The sequence below is a fragment of the Muscardinus avellanarius genome (assembly GCF_963383645.1).
Source record: "Muscardinus avellanarius genome assembly, chromosome: 13".
Taxonomy (NCBI): Eukaryota; Metazoa; Chordata; class Mammalia; order Rodentia; family Gliridae; genus Muscardinus; species Muscardinus avellanarius.
In genome coordinates, this window is record NC_137799.1 from 99,378,213 (window position 1) to 99,403,737 (window position 25,525).

A 25,525-nucleotide genomic window follows, 5' to 3' on the forward strand; every position below is an offset into this window, starting at 1 on the left:
GAGGCTGTCTGCAAACTAGGATCCTCCTGTCCCAGCTTCCTGAATGCTGGGATTACAAGTGTGCACCACCATGCCTGGCCAGCTTCAGTTTTTTTAAAGGGGTTTTTGTACATTTAATATGCATCTATTTTATTTGATATGGCTTCTGAATATCCTATTACAATTTTGGGAAAGCAATTGGAAATGTGATTTACTTCAGTTTGAATTTTTAGAATTTTAGTCTTTACATTATATGCAATACTGAATTTACTTTTTTTCCACAGGAGAAGCAGGAGGGCATCCAAGTTCACTGTGAACTTGTAGCATCCAGCACTGAGCTCCAACGGCCACCAAAAGGGCAAAGCATGTGTTGTCTGGAACCTGTGGCATCCACTTCAGAGGTGCAGAGACCTGGAAGCCACCAGAGGGCTGCATCATCTTCCAAGGAAGAGAAATCAAGTACAAAGATGAGGAAGTCAAGCCAGGAGTAGTGGTGCATGCTTGTCACTCCAGCTTTTGGGAGGCTGAGTTGGAGGATCACAGTTTGCGGACAGCCTCAGGTACTATTTAAGCCCTTTGCAACTCAATGAGACCCTGTTTCAAAATAAAGAATAAAAGAAAGGCTTGGGATGCAGCTCAGAGGTAGAATGTCCCTGGGCTCCATCCCCAGTGTCTGTCTGTCTCTCTCTTTTTCTTTTTTCCTCCTCCTTTCTCTCTCTCTCTCTCTCTCTCTCTCTCTCTCTCTCTCTCTCTCACACACACACACACACACACACACACACACACACACACACACACACGAAAAACAGGGAGAATTTATTCCGGAGGACTGAAAAAAGGAGTCACCCATCTGCTCTGTGAGGTAAGTGAAAAGGGTTTGGGTTGGGATGAGTTTTGGGGCTGGATTTAGGTTTGGGTTTCGGGTTTAGGTTGAGGTTAAATTTAGGGTTAGGATGGGGATTGGGGTTATGGGTTGAAGTAAGGTTTGGGGTTCTGTGTTGAAAGCCAAGGCCAGCTAGTCCAGTGGGGCGCGAGTTTGCTCGCGGTCGAGTCTCAGTAAAGATGGGGAAGGATAGAGTGATTTTACCACAGATTCTTATCTGTAGCAGTTCTTTCCTAGGAAAATAATCCTATGATCGGCGCTTTTGGAAAAGAACCTGACATGGATCAATGCTTCTTGTGCAATTGAACACTTTATTTTGGACACAAGATTTTTTATATATTCCCCTCTCCCAGTGAATTTCTAGTAAAAGAAGTGCAAAACACCCAAGGTACAAAAAAGAGATACACATGCAAATTACCAACCCTGAACAAGACAAAAGTAAGACCTGGGATATCCCAGGTCTTTGTGATTAAGATCAGTCCCATTATCTCAGGTGGGTCTTGTGCTTCGGAGCCCAGCCCCCTTTGGCCTTGCAGCTGCAGAGGCTTCTATTTGGCTAAAAGTCACACCCAAGATCACTTGAAAAGTCCAGTTTGTTTTTTTAAGGGTTTTCTTTAACCCTTTCGGAGCTCTCACTCCTAGGGCTTAGTCCAATGTTCTCCTTTATATATAATGGGGGACGAAGTCCGAGATTCCAGCTTTCATATAGTTATCTTAAGGAAAATCCGTGTTCCTTTATGATGATTTAAGGAATTTCGATGAATGTCTGCTGGATTTTGTCTGCAATGCTATCCGCTGTCTGAAAACTTAAACAAACTCATGACACAGTTTAGCAGGTAGACACCAAGAAATAACATGAGGTCTTTAGATTTAGTTGTCAGATATATTTCTCTAGCAGCTGAGCATTTTCCTTCTTTTAATAATCCACATTCCTATCACTAACCTTCTGCAACTTTCTTTTCTTTTCTGATTACCCTAATTCTCTCTTTCCCATTCGGGCCAATCTCAGGATAAGCTCTTCTTCATACAAAATACTTTCTTTCTTTCATCTTTACACATCTGTTTTATCTGTCCTTTGTTTTGACATAGCTATTTTTAACCAGGTGGTGTTGCTGTAACTCCAGGCATTGAAGGTCAAAGGTGGACTGGAATGCTGCTTCTAATTACCATTTGAACAAGGCTCGTCTAATTACCATTTGAGCAAGGCTGAAAGTTTACATGAATTCAATTTCTCTCGCAGTCCTAATCTTTTTTCCACTGGAGCAATTTGTTTCGAGAGTTAAAAGAATCATTACCAAAAGGATAGTAGTTATGAAAGAATATCTAAGAGTGGAGGAGTTTTTTGGCCAGAGCCGATGCCCTCTCTCGGGGCTAATCGCCGATGACTACATGAATTCTCACACATGTAGATGCCGAGATGGGGTGGGCAGCAAAGTCTTGGCAGTTCTGGTTGTGTTTGGGGCCAAGGTTAGAATTAGGGTAGGGTTAGAATTAGGAATTAGGAGTTAGAAAGTAGGGTAGGGCCAGGAATAAGTAAGAGTAGATCTAGGGTTTGGTCATGGTTTAGGGTTAAGATTAAGGTTTGAGGTCAGAGGTTGGGGTGAAGGTTAAGGGCTAGGATTAAAGTTAGGGTTAGGATTAGAGCTTAGGGTTAGGGAAAGAAGTCAGGGTTAGTTTTAAAGTTAGGAGGTTAGGGTTAGGAGTTAGGGTTTGGGTAGCTTTATGGGGTTAGGGATAGGGATTAAGGAGTTTGGGTTAGAAATAGGGTGGGGTTAGTGTTAGGGTGGGGATGGGATCTAGATTAGGGTTGGGGTTAAAGATTAGAGGTTAGGATTTGAGTTAGAGGCTAATGTTAGGGTTAGTGAGTTGGAGGTTTAAAGTTAGAGGCTAGAGTTGAGGTTAGGGGTGAGGGTTGAGATTATGGTTAGTTTTGGGGTTAGAATTATTTTCATGATTATAGGTTAGGATTGGTGCCAGGGTCCAGCCTCGGCCAGTCCAGGGGTCTTGAAGGAGGTGTATGGTGCTGCCTGTGCCCTAGAATATACTTTATTTATACATGAATCTGACAAATTACAGCAAGCCACATTATACGTATTTTGCTTTTCATTTAGTTTTTTAAAATCACATTACACATAATTGTTTTTCATCTAGTTTTTTATTAACCTGAATCCCATGTAGCAGGCACACCTTGAAGCCACTTGTTTTTCCTGTTTTTTGTTTTTTGTATGCTTTTACACAGAAATATTTGGTATTAACAACTTTTGACAAAACATATCCTTAATACCTGGATACAAACAACTTTTAGCAATACATGTTTTTAATATATCTAGGTACATTTTGCACTTTATTTGGAACAATTCAACCTGCCTCAGTGAGCTCATATCCCAGTACCATGATTGAAAAAAACACCCAAAATTATCCAAATTAATGTCATACAAATCATTCTGGTTACCTAGACACAAAGATCAATTTTATTCTAATTATTAACCTAACTAACAATGGAGCTCTGCAAAGCACATTCAAACCTAAAGCTAAACGAAAGTACAGAAAACAAGGGGCTTTTCCATTAAAATGAACACAAAGATTTTAAAAGATCTTTAAGGGGCACAAAACATTTTACTTTTATATTTTAAAATACTAAATGTACAATTTTTTTTAATTCTTATGATCTTTAATCAAAAACACCAGAAATGGGAGGCTTTGCCTAGCCAATTTCTCCATCACACATAATAAACTTTAACTAAACTTATATTTAACTACTAAATGCTAAACTTACTATTTCTACTTCTAAAATTAGCTGCTAATTTTATCTCTTATTTTTGACTACTAGGTATTTTATTAACTTATTTTGACCCAACCACCAAATTTATACTAAACTTATTCTATTTCTTTAACATACAATGCCTACATCTAATTTCCTATAATACCTATTAAATTGTTTACCAAGAGAACTCTTTTGTCTTTAGTGAGCAGGCACCAAAAAGGTCCCTGCCTGCCCAGCCCTCTATAGGAACGGCAGAGTCCTGACATCAAGCCATTTTCCAGTAACATTAACTCTGTGTTTTCCAATGATCATCGCTCCTGTACAGCAAAGTGGAGGATAGTTGGAGGTGGAAAAGTATTCTGATTAGTGCTAGCCCCTTGAGGGGGATACTATAGTTGACCCCCTAACTTATAAGCAGTCATATGAAAGGCCTTGCACAGTAGGTATAATTTGCCTAAAGTTAACTTTTTCCTTTTATAACTAAAGCCTTAAATGAATTAGGTGTTATAAGCAGAGGAGCAAAGAGCTCTTTTTAAAATGTAGCTTTTAAAAAGTTCTCTCATAGTCATATTCTTCTTAATGCTATTCCCAGCACAAATCTTAGGGCATCTTCCAATCATATTCACATCAATTTTCAGATTATTATAAAATATCAATCCTCAATCAAAGCAATATTCAAATGTCATTAATATTATCATTATTAGAACTAAAATCAAGAGGGATAATGGCTTCAGTTTGGCCAGAGTCTTCCAGCCCTGCAGTATTCTCTTCCCAGCTGCAACCCTGTCATACAGCAGGAAGGGTGCTACCTCCACCAGATTGGGTTTTATTTATTTTGTGTGTGGTATTTGGGATTAATTTAATGGGCATTCTTCCTCCAAGGTACATTCAAGCCCCATTTTATTTCTTTTTTACTTTTATTTTTCTTTGTGGTACTGGGGATGGAACCTAGAGGCATTCCGCCTTCAAGTATATCCCCGACACTTTATTTTTGAAACAGCCTCACTAACTTGTGGAGGTCCTCACTAGGTAGCTGAGGCCTGCTGGAAACTGGGATCTTCCTGTCTCATCCTCCTGCATACTGGGATTACAAGCCTGTTCCACCTTGCCTGGCTATTTTTTATTGTTATTTTTAATTTATTTTTGTGGGTCTGGGGATGGAACCCAGGGGCATTCAACCTCTGAACTACACCCCCTGCCCTATTCATACTTTATTTTGAAACAGGCTCTCACTAAGTTGCAAAGGGACTCACTAAGTAGCTGAGGCTGTCTGAGAACCACCATCCTCCTGTCTCAGCCTCAAAAATGCTGGGATTACAAGCATGTGCCACCATGCCCAGCTTGTATTTATTTATTTTTGTGATACTGGGGATTGAACCCAGGGACATTCTGCCTCCAAGCTATACACCAAGCCTGATTTTATTTTTTTATTTTGTAAATTTATTTTTTTAGGTACTGGGGGTTGATGGAACCTGGGGACATTCTACCTCCAAGTTACACTCACATTCCTGTTTCTTATTATTTTGAGTCAGGGACTCACTATAATTTGCAGAGGGTCTCACTAAATAGCTGAGGTTGGCTGTGAATCTGTGATTCTCTTGACTCAGCCTCCAAAGTACTGGGATCACAAGTGTTAGCCACCACGCCCAGCTTATTTTTTATTTTGAGACGGTCTCCCTGAGTTGGTGAAGGCCTCTCTAAGTTACTGGGGCTGGCTGTGACCTGTGTCTCAGCCTCCCAAGGATGGAGATGACAGACCAGATCTCTGGGATCTATTTTCAAAAACAATACTGCCCAACTAGTTTGCTGCCTGAGTAATATTTACAAGCTAAAAGTTTAGTTTTGCTATTGTCTCTATGATGACATTTGGTGTGAAGGAAAATCCTTAGATCAAAAAACTTCACAGAAAAAAAAAAAAAAAAACCCAACAACCAAGAAACTGCAGGAGCCAGGTGTGGTCCCTTAGTTACTTAGAGCCCTTGCAGCTCAGTGAGACCCGGCTTCAAAAATAAAGAACAAAAGCCAGGTGTGGTGGCACATGCCTGTAATCCCCGTGCTTGGGAGACTGAGACAGGAGGATGGCACAGGTTCAAAGCCAGCCTCAGCTATTTAGTGAGGCTTTCAGTAACTTAGTGAGACTCTGTTTCCAAATAAATGTAAAATAGGTCTGGGATTCTAGCCTGCAGGTAGAAAGCCCCTGGGTTCTACTCCCAGTACTACCCAAAAAACTCAAAAAACAAAAAATAAGGGCTGGGGGTGTCACTCAGAGGTTTAATGCCCTGGGATCTATCCCAGTACTACAAAGAAAGAAGACGATGACCCCAGGTGCTGCTGGTGCATGAGGCCAGTATGTGGCAGGTGCAGGGCTCAGCAGGCAGGGCGTCTGCACCTGCCTGTTGGTCCCATTTAAAACAAAATGCTGTCATGGGTCAAGCTCAGTACATGTAGATGGAGACCCAGAATGTGGGTCCGCTTGGGGTCAGCAGCTCCCTGGGCCTCCACCTGAGGGCAGTCGGAGCAGCGCCAGAATCCAGTGCCCAGAGTCCTGGGTCTACAGCTCCGGGTGTCTTTGTGGAGAGGGCTGCAGGGCAGAGACAGACGACACTTCCCAGAGGTTGCCCAGGGTGCAGCTCCCAGGTGCTATATGAAAATGCCCAGAAGTACAGCCAAACTACTGCCCAGAGTCCCCCAGGTCAGCCAGGGCCCTCATGGACACGCTTCTGTTAGTAGAACAAGACTATGATGTCCTCAGTCCTCCAGGGCCTCAAGGAGGGGCTGTGGAAGGAGAATAAGACTGCATTATCCAGAGTCTTCGGGAGCCTGTACCAGGGGCCCCTGTGGTGAGGACCTTGAAGCAGGGCCAGACTACATTACCCAGAGTCCTCGGCATATCTCCGGGGCCCCTGCAGTGAGGATCAAGAAGTAGCGCCAGACTACATTACCCAAAGAGCTCTGGGCCCCATGGTGAGGCCATGGAAGGAGAACCCAAAGCTGCACCACCCACAGGCCTGGGCACTGATTTCTGGTGGTTCTACAGGAAAGGCTGCAGAATTAGAGCCAACCCACATGCTTAGAGTCCTTGGGGAAAGCTGCAGGTCTGTGTAAAGGAACCGTGGAGGTAAATCCAAACTACACTTCCCAGAGTCCTCAGTGGCAGCTTCCAGCATTAGGGAAATGCAGGTTCTAGGGGGGAATTTATTTCATGGGCCCGGAACCTTTTTGAGGATGAGAACCTTATTTTCTATACTAGAGAATTTTTCTTAACATGGAGCCTTTACTTCTTGCCCCTAATCTTCATTCTCTGGATTAGAACTTTTTTCTTAACAAAGAAAATTCTTTCTTATCCCTGTAACTTTTTCCTCTAAGCTGAAACTCCTTTTAAGGCACCAGAACTTCCTTTTCAGGAGTGGAACTGTTTCCTTAACACTGAAACCTCTTTCTCTGAACCAGAACTGTCTTTCTAGCACTGGAAGTTCTTTCTTAAAGTGGGAACAGCTAGTATATAACCAGAACTTTTTTCACAATAACAGAGCTTTCTTCTGAGGACCAGCAGAGAGATGTCAATTTCAGGATGCCCGTTGAACCCCTCCTCAGCAGGCCCGAGCTCCATTTTTCTCAGGAGCAGTCCAAGGACATGCTTCTGCAGCTTCTGGAATATAGGGACAGCCATTGTGTAATTGTGAGGAAGATGCCTTCCATTTGTGGCTTGGATATGAAGAGGGAGGTACACGTGTTTTTTTTTTTTTTTTTTTTTTTTTTTTTGTGGCACTGGGGTTCCTGGAAGCCCTTCTACCTCCAGGCTACACTCCCAGACTTATTTTATACTTTTTTTATTTTTGGAAACAGGATCTCTTAAGCCAGCGAGGCTGGCTCCAAACCAGCGTGATCCTCCTGTCTCCGCCTCCCAAGCACAGGGATTACAAGCGTGCGCCACCACACCTGGCTGATACATGTGTTTTAATGGTTCATGGGTTTTATATTTTACTCATTCTGTATGTGTTTGTGGGGTACTGGGGATTGGCTTAAGGAACATTCGACCTCCAACCTACATCCTATCCCCATTTTTTTTTTAACTTTCAAAACACGGGCTGCCCGCATTGCTGAGGCTATCTTTAACCCTTAGCCTCCCAAGGACTGGCCTATACTTTTGTAATCATTTTGCTGCCACTAGTGTTTCTCTACTTTTTCTATTTTCTGAAGGAAATTGACTTTAAATGTCTCAGAAGATTCCTATCTACAAAGCATCAGTATGAAACCCCAAGACATTGTGGTGACATATTTTGTTCAATTATTTTTATTTTTGTGGTACTAGGGTGTGAACCCAGGGGCATTCTACCTCCAGCTACAAGCATGCACCATCATGCCTGCCTCAAAAGCTCTTTTTTAAAAAAAAAATTTAAGCCACTCTAGGCCCCGGGCCGGACCGTGCGGAGCACACCAGACCCCTGGAGAAACCGGGCCCAGTCGTAAGACCCTGGGTCTCGGGCAGGGGTCAGGCGGGGCACACCAGACCTCGTAACATCCAGGGACTGGGTCACAGGACTATGGGCCCTGGGCCAGGCCGCGCGGAGCATGCCAGACCCCTGGAGAAACCGGGCTGGTTGTAAGACCCTGGGTTCCGGGCAGAGGTCAGGTGGGGCATGCTTAACCCCAGAACAGCCGGGGCCCGGGTCACAGGACTCTGGGCCCCGGGCCGGACTGCACGGAGCATGCCAGACCCCTGGAGAAACCGTGTCCAGTCATAAGACCCTGGGTCACGGGCAGGGGTCAGGCGGAGCATGCTGGACCCCAGAACAGCCGGGGCCCAGGTCGCAGGACTCTGGGCCCCGGGCCGGACCACGCGGAGCACACCAGAACCCTGGAGAAACTGGGCATGGTCGTAAGACCCTGGGTGTCGGGCGGGGCATGTTGGACCCCTGGAAGAGCCGGGGCCCAGATCGCAGGACTCAGGACCCCAGGCGGAGTAGTGTGGAGCATGCTGGACCCTTGGGGAAACCGGGCCGGGTCACACTGCTACTGAGTGCCTGATCCCACAACCTCCTCAACCACTACTGGGGCCTCCGAGGCCAGGATCGGAGCCCGCCGAGGGGTTAGGCTGGTGCTGGGACCAGCGAGTCCGGGATCGGAGCCTGCCGTAGGGCTAGGCCAGTGCTGGGGCCTCCAAGGCCGGGATTGGAGCCTGCCAAGGGGTTAGGCCGGTGCCAGGGCCAGCGTGGCTGGGATCGGAGCTTGCTGTGAGGCAAGGCCGATGCTAGGGCCTCCGAGGCTGGGATCGGAACCTTCCAAGGGGTTAGGCCAATGCCGGGGCCAACAGCCAGCATCGGAGCCTGCCAGGAGGCAAGGCCGCTACTGGGGCCTCTGAGGCCGGGATCGGAACCTGCCGAAGGGTTAGGCCGATGCTGGGGCCAGTGGCCAGCATTGGAGCCTGCCGCAAGGCAAGGCCGGTGCCGGGGCCTCCGAGGCTGGAATCGGGGCCTGCCGAGGGGTTAGGCCGGTGCCGGGGCCAACGGCCGGTATCGGAGCCAATGAGGGGAATATTCAAGTAAAACCAGAAACTCCTCAAAATGAAGCTTGCATTTCTGACAGTCCTTATTCTCGTCAGTCTGTTGGAGAGACGAACCCTTTGATAGGCTCCTTACTCCAGGAGCGGCAGGAAATTATTGCAAGAATCGCGCATCACTTGGAGCACATCGGTCCAACAGCATCTCATGTTCCTCGGCCATCATTCAATGCGCAGGACTCCAGCTTGCTTCCCTCTAAAGTATTCAGGAGTTCATATGAAGACAGAAACCTACTGAAGAGGAATAAGGATGTTGTTTCTGTTTCCATTTCTCATACAAAATTTTCCTTGTTAGGAGGAGACAGCAGTCATGGGAACAACTTAATATCTAATGAATCCTATAGTTCTTTGAAATGCAATAGTAAAGAAACGTCTTCTTTGAAACCTCAAGTCAGAAGTCAGTGTCAGAACAGTCCTCATCAAATCATCCCAAGTGCATATCAGAAGACACAGAACAGGGTTACTAGTTTATTGACTTCCTCAAATACATCTCATTGCAGTGAAAGTAATGGAGATTTGATGAGATAGGAAAATACAAATTCTGAGTCACATGTTAAGGAGCAAGAAATTAGCAATGGTATGAAGAAAAAGTGTTTGAATTGCAACAGTATTGATAAACAGATTTACACAAGTAAGAATAAAGAAAAAGTCAAAAATGAAAATTATAACATGGAATCCTTTGCCAATCTTCAATATGATAATTCAAAGCAAAATGACTCTAAGCTAAAAGTTTCCATATTGGAAATGTCTGAATATTTGAACAAGTATGAAAATAATTGCTTGAATGAAGACTCAAAAAGGCCAAAGACATGTGGACAAAGTACTCAACTGAATAGTACGGACAGTTATCTTAGTAAAGAAAATGAAGGCTTCAAATGCACGAAAACAGACAAGGTAAAAAACGAGTAGGATGAGAGAGACTCGGCTGATGGGAAACCTCAGAACTGTTCTCAGAGGAAGCATCTGAAAGACTGTCGATGTGTGAATGGCTGAACAAGGCAGAGTTGTTGGTAGGTAACACCTCACATTTCAAATGTAACTCAGCTGTGTGTAATGACTTTTTATTTTGTTCACAGGAGATCTAGTAATAAGACCCAAGGTGTTCATTATCGATAAAACACACACTGTGATAAAATAAACCTACAGAAATATTAACTTATTCGCAAATAACACACTCTAGAGAAAATGCTATGTAAATAGAATAAGCAAAGATCATGTTGTTTAAAATAGGGAATAAGCCAGGTGTGATGGCACAGGCCTGTAATTCTAGTACTTGGAAGGCTGAGACAGGAGAATCAGGTTCAAGGCCAGGAAAAAAATAGGGTGTAGTACCTTAAAGAATGATATTATGGCATTATTGTGTGTGTGTGTGTGTGTGTGTGTGTGTGTGTGTACATGGATGTGTGTGTATGTATGTGCATGTGTGCATTTGTGTGTGGGTGGGTGTGGGTGTGTCTACATGTGGTGCTGGGGCTTGAACACAGGGCACTCCGCCTCTGATCTACACCCTCAGCCCTATTTTACTTTTCATTTGGAAACAGAATCTTGCTGTGTTGCCGAGCCTGGCTTCAAACCTACAGTCTTCCTCTCTCAGCTTCTCAAGCACTGGAATTACAGTACAGGCCAGTGTCACTATCCTTGGAAATACAGGCCAGTGTCACCATCCTTGGAAATTTTTTTTCTCATAATCTAGTAGGTCTAATGTTTAGATCCTTTAGCTGTGTTCTTTCCCCTCATTCACAATCTAAAAGATCTATTACTTTTTCTTCTTTTCCTGGTATTTTTTTTGGGGGGGTACTCGAGATTGAACCCAAGGCCATTCTACCTTTGAGCTACACCCCTGCCTTTTAATTTTTTATTTTGGAACAGAATCTCACTAAGTCGCAGAGGGTCTCGCTGAGTTGTAGAGAGTGACCATGAACTTGCAATCCTCCTGTCTCAGCCTCCCTAGTACTGAGATGGTAGACATGCTCTACCATACTCAGTCTATGACTTTTTTTTTTATTCAAAAGAAACTAGATTGTTTTTTTTTTTTTTTATGGTACTGGGGTTCCTGGAAGCCCTTCTACCTCTGGGCTACACTCCCAGACCTATTTTACACTTTTTATTTGGAAACAGGGTCTCTTAAGCCAGCGTGGTTCGAACCTGCGTGATCCTCTTGTGTCCGCCTCCCAAGCAAGAAGATTACAAGCATGTGCCACCATGCCCGGTGAAACTAGGGTTTTAATATTTAGTCGGTGGATTCAGGAGAATGAGTGTTATTTAATATGTATAAAATATTTTGATTTTGTATGTTTTTATATATTGCTTTCCATTGCAACACATGACTAGAGAACACTTGGATCTTTTTGGTACCTCACTGTCCAAGAGGTAGGACAGATACGAGGAGCGTGAGGCCGAGAGAGGATGACTGATGCTCCAGTAGCTATGCAGTTTCTTAGTGGCTGAGCTGGCACCCCAGGCCGCCGCCCCTGTCTCCTGACTTGTAATCCAGACTTCATCGTACTACCTGACCAGAATCAGGATCTGTGAACTGTGCACATCCTTGGCTCATTTGAATTTTCCTATTCTTCTTTTTTTTATTTCAGTGCTTATGAATAATTGGTGGAGAATAAAAGAAGTCAAAGAAAATAAAAGTGCTGTTAAACTCATGTGTTTTTGTTGTTGCTGTTAGCCACTCTAGCCTACTGTACATGGTGTGCCCATTTTGTTATATTATTCCTCAGTTATTTTTGGCTTATCCAAAAGAGAATCACTAAGCTATTAGCCAAAAAAAAACTATTTTCAGTTTTGGCTTCACAATTTAGTCCTTGAGTTATGCTGAATAAGTTATATAACTTCTGAAAACCTCCCTCCATCTCAATTTCACAGGGATGCCAAATCTCCTCTGCCTATCTCAGAGTTGTAATGATCAAATAGTATATTTTAAAAATCTAATAAAGCTTGAGGTACTATCTAAAAGATATTCCCTGCCAGGCATGGTGGTGGATACTTGTAATCCTAGCATTCAGGAGGCTGAGACAGGAGGATCATGGTTCACGGACAGCCTCAGCTACTACTTAGGTGAGGTCCTTTGCAACTCAATGAGACCCTGTTTCAAAATAAAGAATAAAAATAGGGCTGGGGGTGTATCTTGGAGGTAGAATTCCCCTGGGTTCTATCCCCAGTGCCACAAAAAATAAAATAAAATAGAGATATTCCATAAAACTATAATCATCACAAAATCTTGCTCAGGCCTAAAGAATATTGGGCTTTTTGCTGGATGCAGCAGCACATACCTGTAATCCTAGCTACTCAGGAGGTAGAGGCAGGAAAATCACAAGTTTAAGGCCAGTCTGGGCAACTTAATGAGACCTCATCTCAAAATAAATAAATAAAATAAATAAAAGAATATTGCCCATTTTGGTCTGTTTTTCCTAGTCTCCCCTTTTGGTCTGTTTTGCTATCTTATAGGAAAGCTTAATCTGGCCATAGTATTTTCAAGGTACTATATTTTTTTCATGTGCTTTTTAAGAATATAATCCTTCACCACTTGCTGTGTGCCCAAGCACAGATGACAGCCACAGGCCGGAGAGAGTAAGGCTACAGAGCTAGTAAGTGGTAGCACCAGGATATAAGTTTGTTTTCTTAAAATTTTAATTCATGTTTTATCCTTTATGAATTCTAATCTTTGGATATAAATTTGCCCAATTTTTAAAAGTTTTTTAAAAGTACTTTTATACTTTTGCATTGTAGTCATGCATCTTAATGGAGTACAAGATGGTGGAGACAGACTACACCAACTTATTCAGCCCTTCCCCAAACCCCTCCCCATTCCCTCCTCTCTCCCTCCTTCTCATGTTTGGCTTCTGATTGACTTTAATGTGTTTGTGAATGTACATGATGCACATTAGGGAATATCTCTCTTCCCCCCTCCCATCCCCCTCAGTTAGGTTGCCTTTATTTACTCATCTGTGGTTTCTCCTCCTTTGTCTAGAGTTTCTCCTATGACCCTTTTTCTCTCTAATTTCCACATTATTAGGGAGGGTATTCGATTTCTTATTTTTTTGTAACTGACTATTGTCATTTAGCATAATGTCCTCCAGTTCCATCCATTTCCCTGCAAATGATGTAATTGTGTTTTTCTTTATGGCTGAGCAAAATTCCATTGTGTACATATTCCACAGTTTTGTAATCCATTCATCTGTTGATGGACATCTTGACAGGTTCCATACTTTGGCAATGGTGAATTGTGCAGCTATGAACAAAGATACACATGCAGTAGTTTGGTAGGCTGGTTTCCTTTCTTTTGGGCAGATACTCAGAAGTGGTATTGCTGGATCAAATGTTAAGTTCATTCCCATTCTTCTAAGGATCCTCCAAAGTGTTTTCCAAAGTGGTTGCACTAATTTGCAATCCCACCAACAATTTAAGAATAAGCCATGTTTACTTATTTTTGACAGGATCTTGCTTTGTTGCCTAGGGTGGCCTCCAACTCCTTCTGCCCCAGCCTCCTGAGAAGCTGAGACTACAGGCACAGCTGGGTTGTCTATTTCTTGAATCCTATCAAAAACAGTGCTGTGACTATACTATATGCATTTTTAGATTTATAGTATTTCTTTTTTTTTTTTTTTTTGCGGTACTGGGGGTGGAACCCAGAGGCTTTCTACCTCCGGGCTATACTCCCATACCTATTTTCTATTTTATTTGGAAACAGGGTCTCACTAAGTTGCTGAGAGCCTCACTAAGTAGCTGAGGCTGGCTTTGAACCTGTGCGATCCTCCTGTCTCAGTCTCCCAAGCGCAGGGATTACAAGCATGCGCCACCACGCCCAGCTAGATTTATAGTATTCCTTATGTTTCTATGTCACCAAATGAAATCCTCTGAAAATGATTCTTAATATTAACATCATTTTATATTTTAGAATATTGTACTAAGTTTTTTTTTGTGTGTGTGGGTCTGGGGATGGAACCCAGGGGCATTTTACCTCCGAGCTACAGCCCCTGCCCTATTTTTTATTCTTTATTTTGAAATCAGGTCTCACTGAGTTGCAGAGGGCCTCACTAAGTAGCTGAGTCTGTCCGCGAACCACGATCCTCCAGGTCTCAGCCTCCCGAATGCTGGGATTACAAGCGTGTGCCGCCACGCCCGGCTTTGTACTAAGTTTCTCTACCTGTAATTGTCTTTTCCAAATTAAAATAAATATTAACTTACTAGATGTAGATTCTGAGCAAACATATTGGTAAGGCAGTTGTATTTGGGTATAATTTAGAACACTTGTGTTTATTTGGCATATTACAAAAACTTAGATGTTGTTTTGCAAATAGAATGTTGTGTGTGTAGACATAAAATTAGAGATATTATCAGCTTCTACCAGGAATGTAAACCTCAAAATGCATTAGGAATAAATCTAAAAACTAAAAGCTATAAAATACCTTTGAATGGTATATATATATAAGATATATATATATGGTATGTATATATATATATATATATATATATATATATATATATATATATGGTATATATATAAAATACCTTTGAATGGTATTTAAAGATTAGCATTACTATCTGATTCTTTCCTTTACAGAGGACTACACTAAAGCACACAAGTGCCTGGAGAAAGCATACCTTTCCTTCCCTAGATGGGACCTCGACCAGAACCTTCCATCCTCAGACTGGATTGCCTCTTCTTTCAAATCCTGTAAGGAGTTTTTCTCTTATCTCATTTTTGAAACCTGAAAACCTCTGAAATATGTGCAGAGAATATTATTCAAGTTGTAACTGAAAAAACTTAAATACTTAAATGGTCTTGAAGTCAGATTTCAATTTGAAGTTTCATTTTTACTAGTACATTTAACAGCCAGGTGATAAGATAGACAAAGACTAAAACTGAATAGAAATTAAATTTATTGCATTAGGATTAATTTTTTCTGAAATTGTTTTGCCTAACATTTTTATTGTAATTAAATGTAAAAAAACACTCTGATGTCTAGAGGATTTATATTAATAGTGTATGTATCTCAGTAAGTACTGTGCAGTCACACCAATTTTACCGCAGCCTTGCGTTGTTAGAGAAGCAATCATCTCAGATCCTCGGTTTCTTTGTTTGGAATAGTAAGGATGACATGTTCCCTGGTGTGATGTTGGCTAGCACCACTCAAGGTGCACAGTAAGCATTCATAGTTAGTTGGTCTGGTGGCCATTTCACTTAAAGCTGAGGCTCAGCAGTCAGTATCACAGCAGAACTAAGTCCTGTGTATTTTGCTATGAAATTATGGTAGGTTTGTTGTTGTATATCTGGCATATGTTCAAAATAATTATTGATAAGAGATCTAGAATTTAAGTTTATAATTTGGACTTTAGGTATTTATTTTAGAGAATTGAACTTTTAAACAATTTAAAACAATCCCGAATATGCAACCTACTTGTGAGGTGCTTTCAAAGTGTTCTTGTTATCAGGAAACAATCTATCAGTACTGTGCTGCTGTGTGAAAAGCTCCACAGACTGTTTTTACTATGTGTTTGGGGATTGGTACTGGGGACTGAACCCAGGGTGCTCAACCCATTTCTGTTTTGAAACAAGGCCTTGCTAAGTTGCCAAGCTGGCCTCAGAATTGTGATCCTCTTGTCTCAGCCTCTGTAGACTTCCAATCAAACAGTAGACTAAATAGATGATAGAGTCTAACAATAAGAAAGATCAATCCTGAGTATTGACGTGGGGAAGCTACAGCCCTCTAGGCTATCTGAACCTAATGCAGTGCTGGCTTAATGCCCTGCTAGGACAAAAGTCAGGGCTGCAACTCTGCACCAAACATAGCTGGAACCCAAAACTAAACCCTTCATAGAGCCAGACAGTGGGAAGAGAAGAAAGAAACCCACTTGTTTACCCAGAGACATGTATCAGGGAGGTAAGTAAGGAAGCCCCCAAAAGAAACCTAAGCCACTCATCATAGGGGTTCTGGATTTATCCTTTCTATGAGATCCTATAAAATAAATATCCATAAAACTAAATTTGGACCTCTATTGTGTACCAGAAAAGGAAACGTGAAACTATCCCACATCTATAACCCAGGGCAGTAAGGACTTATTTTCTTAAAAATTACCTCTCTTTGAAGATCATCTCAGAGGAAAAAATTATATAGCACCTTTAAAGACTTATCAGAAACAAGAAATGTGAGTTTTATAACAGGAACCTGTTATTAGAACACCCTGAAAGGGAGTTACAAATAATTCTGTTTAAAATGTTCTGGGGCTAAAGGAAGGCAGGGACAGGGAATTAAAATGAAAGAACATGTGGACTTGCAAAATAAATAGGAATTCTGGGCATGAAATACATTTGAAGTGTGTATACACATTCAGTTGGGTGAAATAGTAGACTAGAATCAACCGGATCAAATTGGGTGAGTAGACAAATACTTAGGCACAAGAATGAAGCACAGAAAAGAAAAAACAGTGACATCTGAAAGACCGCGGAGGCCATTGGTGTGCGCATGCTGAGTCTAGTGGGTGTTCTCAGAGATGCTCTACATGAAATAAAGAAAGGCAGCATTAGAAGAATGGAGGTGGAGAACTTTCCAGAACTGAAATCATGTTTGGACTGAAAGTTTTGCAAATAAGGTCTGACTACAATAAATAGCATGACACCCTTGTTCAACTCTTCCAATGTTTTTAGAGTTTTCAGTATCATCTGTCTCTTCTTAGTTAACAGACCAATGAGTCAGATATTTTACACATATTTAATATTCTAGAAATAAAATTAGCTTTTATGGTGTATATTTTACCTTTATCTCAGGTTTGGGTATTTAAATTATTTTTAGGACATTTTTAAGGTATGTGGTAGTTTGTCGTAAATGTAATCTGGTATACAGTGGTATATCACAGTTGGAAATCTAGGGTATGAATTTTTCAGTGTACTCTGAATATAAAGCCATAGGCTTTTTGGGGCTGTTGCAGTGCCTGGGATGAGCAAAGGAGGCCGAGCTGACAGGGCCCCAGGTCTCTAGCTCTAGTTAATTATTTTTCTCTTTTCATTTTAAAGCCATAAATATTCTCTACCCCCAAAATATGGTAGTATAGAAAGTAAAAAAAAATCTTATAACAAAAATGAATGGTACATATATACATATGAATTCCATGTAAGATTTAATTTTGGAAAAAACTGATTCCACTTCCTGAAAACTCAAAATCTAGTAAAAGCACTTTTATTAATTATCTGAGTTTTTCATAGTAGTTAACAAAATAACATAATAAAAATGTAATAAACAGCATTGTTTGAAGTAAGGTTACAGTTTTATTATTTTATTTTAAATATATACATAACTTTCACTTAAAATTTTTCTCAGTTCAAGAAAAATTAATATTTTTCAATGTCACAAAAGATTATTTTGGCCTTAAGTTCCTCAAAGAAAAACACAATCAGGTTGCTTTGATCTGGATTCTTCATTGCTGCATCTGAAAAACTTATCATCTAGAAGGTATTTATATGAACATTTATTTGGTTTTTTTTTATTGGTGCACTGTATTCATACATCATAGTGGGATACAAACTTTTGTAGACATACATGCACACATCGCCCAGTCAGCCCCCACCCGATCCCCACCCCATTCCCTCCCCATCCCTCCTTCCCATGCTTGGCTTAGTGGTTGACATCTAGTATTATAGCAATTTATCCAAAATTAAAAATGATAATTTCACATAACAGTTTCATTTGTCTGATACCAAGCTTTTGATGACTTAAAGATAACATTTCAATATTTCTTTTTGCTTTCTTTCTTACCAGAGAATATTTTTTTCCATTTTTTTAGGTGAAACTATCATATATTTATATATTCTTTCTCCAGAAAAAAAATCTATCCTAATATGGAATATGGACTCTAGATACCCAAAACGATCTTGACAAAGAACAAAGCTAGAAGATATATATTTTCTGATTTCAAACCATATAAAGCTACAATAATTGAAACAGTGTAGTACTGTTCTAAAGGCAGATATATAAACCATTGGAGTTAAATAAAAGCCTAGAGCTAAATTCTTCCCTATATTGTCAAGTTATTAATGACAAGGTTTCCACGAACATTTGGTGGTAGAAATAATAATCTTTTAACTAAATATTGTTGAAAAATAATACTTACATGGAAAAGAATAAAATTGGACCCTTACCTAATCCCATATACAAATATTAACTCAAAATAGATAAAAGACCTAAATATAAATCTTAAGACTATAAACTTTTAGAAGAAAATCTGGGTCATAAAACCTCACAACATTGAAATTGGCAGTGATTTCTTGGATATGATTTCAATGGCACAGGCAACAGAAGAGTATACAAACTCCCTAAAAATAAAAAAAAATATTGTATATCCAAAGACAATGTAAACAGAGTTAACAGTTACTAATAGAATGGGATAAAATATTTCCAAATGCTATATCTGAAGGTATATTAATATTCCAACTAGAAATCCTAAAAATTAACAACAATAAAGGCAAACAATACAATTTAGAGATAGGTAAAAGACTAACATAATGAATCTCCATAGATAACCAATCTTAGTTGTCTGTTGGATGGAAAATCTTGTTTCTCTGGTTCTGGTGTGTGTTACCTATTTCTTCTTTGTAGTTAATCTCTTTGAGTATTTTCTGTAGCACTGGTTTTGAAGACATAAATTCCTTCAGTTTCTGTTTGTCATGGAAGCTTCTTATTTCCCCATCTAATTTGATAGAAAGTTTTGCTGGGTAGGAAATTTTTGGCTGGAAGTTGTTTTCTTTCAGAGTTTGGAATATGTTACTCCAAGCCCTTCTGGCTCTCATGACTTGGTTTGGGAAGTCTGGAGTGATTCTAATTGGTTTGCCTCTGAATGTCACTTGGTCCTTTGTTTTTGTTGCCTTTAAGATTCTCTGCTTGGCTTCCATATTGGTCATTTTGACAATTATGTGGCGTGGGGATCCTCTTCTCCGATCCTGTCTAAAGGGAGTTCTATAAGTTTCCTGGACCTGTGTATCAACCTCTTGCTCTATGTTTGGAAAATTTTCTGCTATTACTTCCTTGAATAGATTGTTGATCCCTTTGGTTTCACCTTCTTTTCCCTCCTCTATTCCAATTATTCTTAGGTTAGCTCTCTTAAAATGGGCCCATATTTCTTCAATGTCAGATTCCTGCTTTTGGATATTTTTTTCTAGATTAGAAACTATGCATTCATTTTTGGAATGATCATCTTCTAAGAGTGAGATTCTGTTCTCCATGTGGTCTAATCGGTTGTTTGTGCTTTGAATTGAGGCCTTTACTTCATTAATTGCATCCTTTATCTCTTTTTGGCTCTCTCTGAATTCTTTTCGAAGCACCTCTATTATTTCTACAGTTATTTTCCTGATTTGATCTTCTAGAAATCTCTGATTTTCTGTTTTATCGGGTTCTGATGTTGTGGGGTTGTGGGCATTCATTGCTCCAGTGTTATTCCTCTTTCCCATGATTTCGGATGTTTGTGCCTTCTCTGGGTTCTTCCCTTGGGTCACTATGACTTCACTTAAGGTGCTCTGGATCTCGAGTCTGTAGTATCTCTGACCCCACTACTCCTTTACTGGGTTGTATCACAGAGTCTCTGACCCAGAGAGTCGATAGAGGCTGCTTTAGACTATGGGGGGTGCCAGGTTGCACGTTCTCCTATGGTGTGATATCTCTGCCACTGCCACTCCCCCACTGGGTCAAGTCCCAGGGAGTACAGTACTGGAATTTCTCCTCTGTGGCCCGCAATTTCACTCACTGTTCTTGAGTTCGCAGATGTAGCTGTACTGGACTTGGTGAATTTGCTGCTGCTGCCTCTATCCAAAGATACATGAGAGCAATCCTATAACTTACTTTATTTCCATTTTGGTTAGGAAACTTTTTAACTTTCATATATTGTGCCTCAGTGGAAATTTTCAGCCTGTAGCCGTTGATGTTATATGTTTATTGTAGAAACTTTGGGAAGAACATTACATTATTTCTTCAGGGATGGAAACCTGCTAGTTCATACATAAGAATGTATTTCTTAATTCAACTTGAATGTTTTCCCATAGGAATAGAATTCTGAAATTTTAACAACTATGTGATATGCTGTTATTTTATCTTTCATACACACTTACTCAATTTTCCTTCTTTTTTTTCAAAGGTGTGATTACTTTAGAGTCCCTTGGTAAAAGGGGTTATCGAGTACCTCCTTCAGGAACAATACAAATGGTATGTGTTTTACAGTCTACAATTGCAATAACCATTCTCTCACATACATAGAGAACTTAGCCCTTTCTCCTGCTGCTGCTGCTGCTGCTGCTGCTGCTGCTGCTGCTGCTGCTGCTGCTGCAACAACTTTGGTAAGTAACAGCGGGGCTGCAGCTTTATTTGGAGTTTCCATGTTCTGCCTCAGGCATGACCATTTGGGGTCCTCCCCAAAAGGAAAGCATTAATAGGCTGAACAAAGTGATTGCTTCAGAAAAACAGTTACTGGCCATTTACATAACTTAAGTAGAGCTGCTTTCAGCATAAATAGGGCCTAGCATTGCCAGTGCCTTCTGTTCCATAAAATAATCCATATTGCCACTGACCTGTTTATAAGGAGGCCCTAAATATTAGTATTGCTTTGGTGAGAAAACCTGGGAAATAAAATTATCCCTAGTATAATGACTTGTAACTTATTTATTTATTTATTGCGGGTTTGGGGATGGAACCTAGAGGCATTTGACCTCCGAGCTATACCCCCTGCCCAATTTTTTTATGCTTTATTTTTGAAACAGGGTCTCAGTTGCAGAAGGCCTCACTAAGTAGCTGAGGCTGTCCGCGAACCGCGATCCTCTGGTCTCAGCCTCCCAAATGCTGGGATTACAAGCGTGCACCACCACGCCCTGCTTGTAACTAGATTTAATGAGTTAAACACACCCAGTAGCAGTGTTGTTCTAAGGATGTCAGGACAGAGAAGACATCATTCCTTTAGTCTGAATGTAGATTATATCTTGGCTCAGGAGAACCCCTTCTGCATCCATGGGCTAGGGTACTCAGAAACATAATAGAATGTCAAGACCAGTTTCCAATTGAGCTTATCTCCAACTGTGCTCCAGCATAATCATGCAAGCCCTCAAGTCTTTTATGGAGTTTGCAAACTGGAAAAGAGTACTCTCAGGCTGGTTCCTTACACCCAGAACCTAGTCTAGTCCAACAAGGCTTTCTTTTCTTATGAGATACTAGGGATTGAACCCAGGGGAGTTCTCCCGCTGAACTACAACCCCAGTCCTATTTTTGCTCTTAACTTTGTAACAGAGCCTCACTAAGTAGCTGAGGCTGGCTGTGAACCCATGATCCTCTGGTCTTAGCTTCCCAAGCACTGGGATCACAAGTGTGCACCACCATGCCCAGCTCCAGGAGGTCTTCTTAAGATGGTTGGCCTCAGAGTGTTCAGTGCTCTGGCACAGACTTCTGCTTACCACCATTGATCCAGTACCGAGAGGAGTGAGCACATTGGTTGATTTTGTGTACCACAGGAGTTAGACAGCACTGTGAAATGTGTGCATTTCTTAAGGAAGAACCACTGCATCCAAGAATGACTTGTATATTAATGGACTTGGATGAAGGGAGCAGTAACCCTTTAATCTGTGTTCTTGCCCCTGGGTGTGTAGCGCATGAAAGTGCGGGTCCCTGGAAAGCCAGCTGTAGTTGTTGAAATAATGAGCCACTCACCCAGAGGCAGCATATCACTTCTCATTTTGGAGGCTGCTGACGCCAGTGGTTAATTTCAGATATGGAATTTGGATACGTCTTCTATTCCAGATATGGTTTAACTATGAATAATCATGGTTTGAACTCCAAGCTTGCTAGTTGTCATGGTTGTTGAATGTTATTAGCCTTTAACCTTAAGACTTACTAGAATGCAAAGTTTGGATCATAATATTGATATATTTCTCATTTCGATTCAGTGAGTGATGTCCAGTGCACGGATGAGCTTCTAAAAGCGTGGGCACCATGTTACCTATTGATGTGTTGGTAATTTGGTTAAAGTCAGATCAGTAGCTTGGGGTTTTGTTTAAAAATCATTACTTTTAAAAATGCCATTCCTTCAATTATTCATAGCCAAATACCAATTGAGTTCAATTTTTTCTTCTCTAAGATTACATATTGTGCTCTATCATGATATACTGAGAATTTAAAAAACAAACCTAGTGTCACTAAAAAATTTGAGATTATTCCAAGTCTGAGAATATGAAGTATTATTTGGCCTACTTTGGTTTTAATAATAATAAGCTTTATTTTTAAAAATTCAAATAGAAAAATCTCTCCTTTTAGATTTCCACTTTTTTATTTTAAATTTTATAATAACTGTATCTACCTAAAACACAAAAATTTCTCAATTTACTGAGCTTATATTTTCTTATTTTAAAACTTGTTTACTCACTGTTAAAATGTGAGAAAAATTAAAATTCCACTTTGAGAATTTCGCAGTCAATAGTCTTCAGTGCAGCTAACATTTGAAATAAGGAAATGAGAATATTTTGACCCAGTAAGGGTGTGTTTTTCTTAATCTAGTGGCACAAAATCTTAAAATATAATATATAAGGGAAAGTTATAGCTTATGTATTATTAATGTGAAATTTATGACTAAAGATTTTATTACAGGAACTTGTATCATTATAAAGTAAAAAATAATTTGAGCCTTTAAAAGAATATTTAATATTAAAAACTTTCAAAATTTTAAAACTTTAGTCCCTGAAACTGAGTTATATCCAATGGGAGTAAATTATTATGTAAAAGCCTCTTTAATTATTTGCACAATCAATCTGAGTCACACCCGCTACCCACAGTTTTTTAAAGAATGTTTTCTATATTGTTTCTCCAGACCTTGTTTTCCCCTAACAAGACTGTGGTGAAGACATTTGTGGTGCTCTATTACTTGCGAGACATGCCAGCCAAACATCAGACATCCCTATGACAAAGATCTTTTCTGTACCTGTCAAACAAGAGATGAAGAGGAGTGTTACTAAAGAAGCCGTGCGCCACGCAGAACGACTGCTGTGCTGCCTCATATATCTGAGGTACTGTCACTGCATTCCAAAATCGGCAGCTTAGTGCTTCTTAAAACCCTGTGACCGTAGCTGGACCAAAGCCCTTGGACTCTGCCTAGCCTCAGAAGCCTGGATGCTGTGCCGGTCTCCAGAAAGCATGTGGTCCTCCCTCGGCTGTTTTTACATACTGAGTTAGGCATGCTTTCCTTGGTAGCTCCTTAAAATATTTTATGTCAAAACAAATCCGACTATATTGGAGGCAGTGAGACACATTTTTAAGCAATGCTGACCAATAGAAATGTAATGTCAGCCATCCAGAGTTCTAGATTTTACACTCAGCACAAATCAGTCTGAACTAGCCATGCCTAGAACAGTGGCTCACACCTGTGATCCCAGTCCCGGGAGGCTGAGGCAGGAGGACTGGCTGGCGTGAGTGAAAACCTGGCACTGTGGGTGAGGAGAAGGCCATGTACTGAGCCTGGCAACCTAGCCTCCCAAGAAGCACAGCTCAGGCATTGTTGAAAAGGAACACAACGTGTGTAGGAAATAGGGAACGGAACTTAGATGAGAAGCACACGCTTTGACTTTTTGTGTGTGTGTGTGGTACTGGGGGTGGAGCCCAGGGGCATTCTATCTCCAAACTAGACCCCTAGCTCTATTTTTAATTCTTTAAAACAGAATCAGACTGAGTTGCTAAGGGCCTCACTAAGTAGCTGAGTGCTGTCTGCGAACCTGGATCCTCCTGTCTCAGCCTCTTGAATGCTGGGGGATGACAAGCGTGCACCACCACACCCGGCTTGACAATTTAAGACCTTAAATATTATGTATAGCCGGGCGTGGTGGCGCACGCTTGTAATCCCTGTGCTTGGGAGGTGGAGACAGGAGGATCGCGCTGGTTCAAAGCCAGCCTTGCTGGCTTAAGAGACCTTGTTTCCAAATAAAAATATAAAATAGGTCTGGGAGCCGGGCATGGTGGCACACACTTGTAATCCCCGTGCTTGGGAGGCAGAGACAGGATGATCACGCTGGTTCAGAGCCAGCCTCGCTGGCTTAAGAGACCCTGTTTCCAATTAAAAATATAAAATAGGGGGTGTATTCATTTCGAGTCACCCCTCCATGCCAGTCTGGTATGGAGCTGTATTTCTATTTTCTGTATTTCTATCTTTCTAATAAACTTCTTTTAAATCTTCAAAAATATATATATATATAATATATAATATATATAAAATAGGTCTGGGAGTGTAGCCCAGAGGTAGAAGGGCTTCCAGGAACCCCAGTACCACCAAAACAAAAACAAAAACAAAAACAAAAACAAAAACAAAAACAAAATAAGTCTGGGAGTGTATATATTATGTATAAGAGTTAGTGTATATAGCTGGGCATGGTGGTGCACACTTGACATCCCAGCATTCGGGAGGCTGAGACAGGAGGATTGTGGTTTGTTGATAGCCTCAGCTACTTAGTGAGGCCCTTTGCAACTGTTTTAAAATAAAGGGAAAAAAAATAGGGCTGGAGGTGTCTCTCGTAGGTAGAATGACCCTGGGTTCCACCCCAGTACTGCAAAAAATAAATAAAATAAAAGAGTTAGTGTTAATTTAGTATAGCAACAAGATTAATTCTTTCTACTTTCTAATTTTAATCGCTCAAGTTTTTTTTTTTTTTTTAAGACTCCTTCCGCCGGGCATGGTGACGCACGCTTGTAATCCCCACGCTTGGGAGGCGGAGACAGGAGGATTGCACAGGTTTGAAGCCAGCCATGCGCACTGGCTTAGGAGACCCTGTTTCCAAAAAAAAAATATAAAAATAGGTCTGAGAGTATAGCCCGGAGGTAGAAGGGCTTCCAGGAACCCCAGTACCAACAAAAAATAAAAAAATAAAAAATAAAGACTCCTTCCCTGAAATGATTAATCTTTTTGTTTATTTGTTTAGGTTCCAGAGTTCTAAATCTGGAAAGATCTACCTCCATAGAGATGTATGGCTCCTGTTCTTTAGAAAGTCAATGAAGGTTGACAGCAGTGCTGCATATGAACTCAAATCTTACACGGAATCACCAACAAACCCTCAGTTTTCACCAAGATGTTGATAAGGAGCGACAGTTGAAAGTATTGGCTCAGTACTCAAATTTGAAAGTAAAAATTTGCATAGAATGGTATGTACCAAATTAACAATCAGGAGAGTGGGTCCTCTCCTATTATCCTGGACCAGTTTTTATCAAAGGATTCCTAAAGTGATATCCACATATTCCAAGTAGACTGGAAACACCTATGTCCTGACCCTTTTTGTACTGTTGAAACCAGTTCACTAGACATGTTGCAAGAACAAAATCCCCGGTTAGAT

General features: G+C 40.8%; 1 protein-coding gene across 1 annotated transcript; it reads left to right on the plus strand.

The window, feature by feature from the left end:
• Positions 1-6,074: 6,074 nt before the first annotated feature.
• Positions 6,075-25,271, plus strand: LOC308272292 (atos homolog protein A-like; the record flags this gene model as incomplete). Its single annotated transcript, XM_080709034.1, is given in 11 exon segments — positions 6,075-6,318; positions 7,157-7,350; positions 9,157-9,711; positions 9,715-10,091; positions 11,861-11,882; positions 14,756-14,869; positions 17,563-17,665; positions 20,314-20,381; positions 23,023-23,110; positions 23,113-23,218; positions 25,118-25,271. Coding segments are annotated over 11 exon segments (2,025 nt in total).
• Positions 25,272-25,525: the final 254 nt, after the last annotated feature.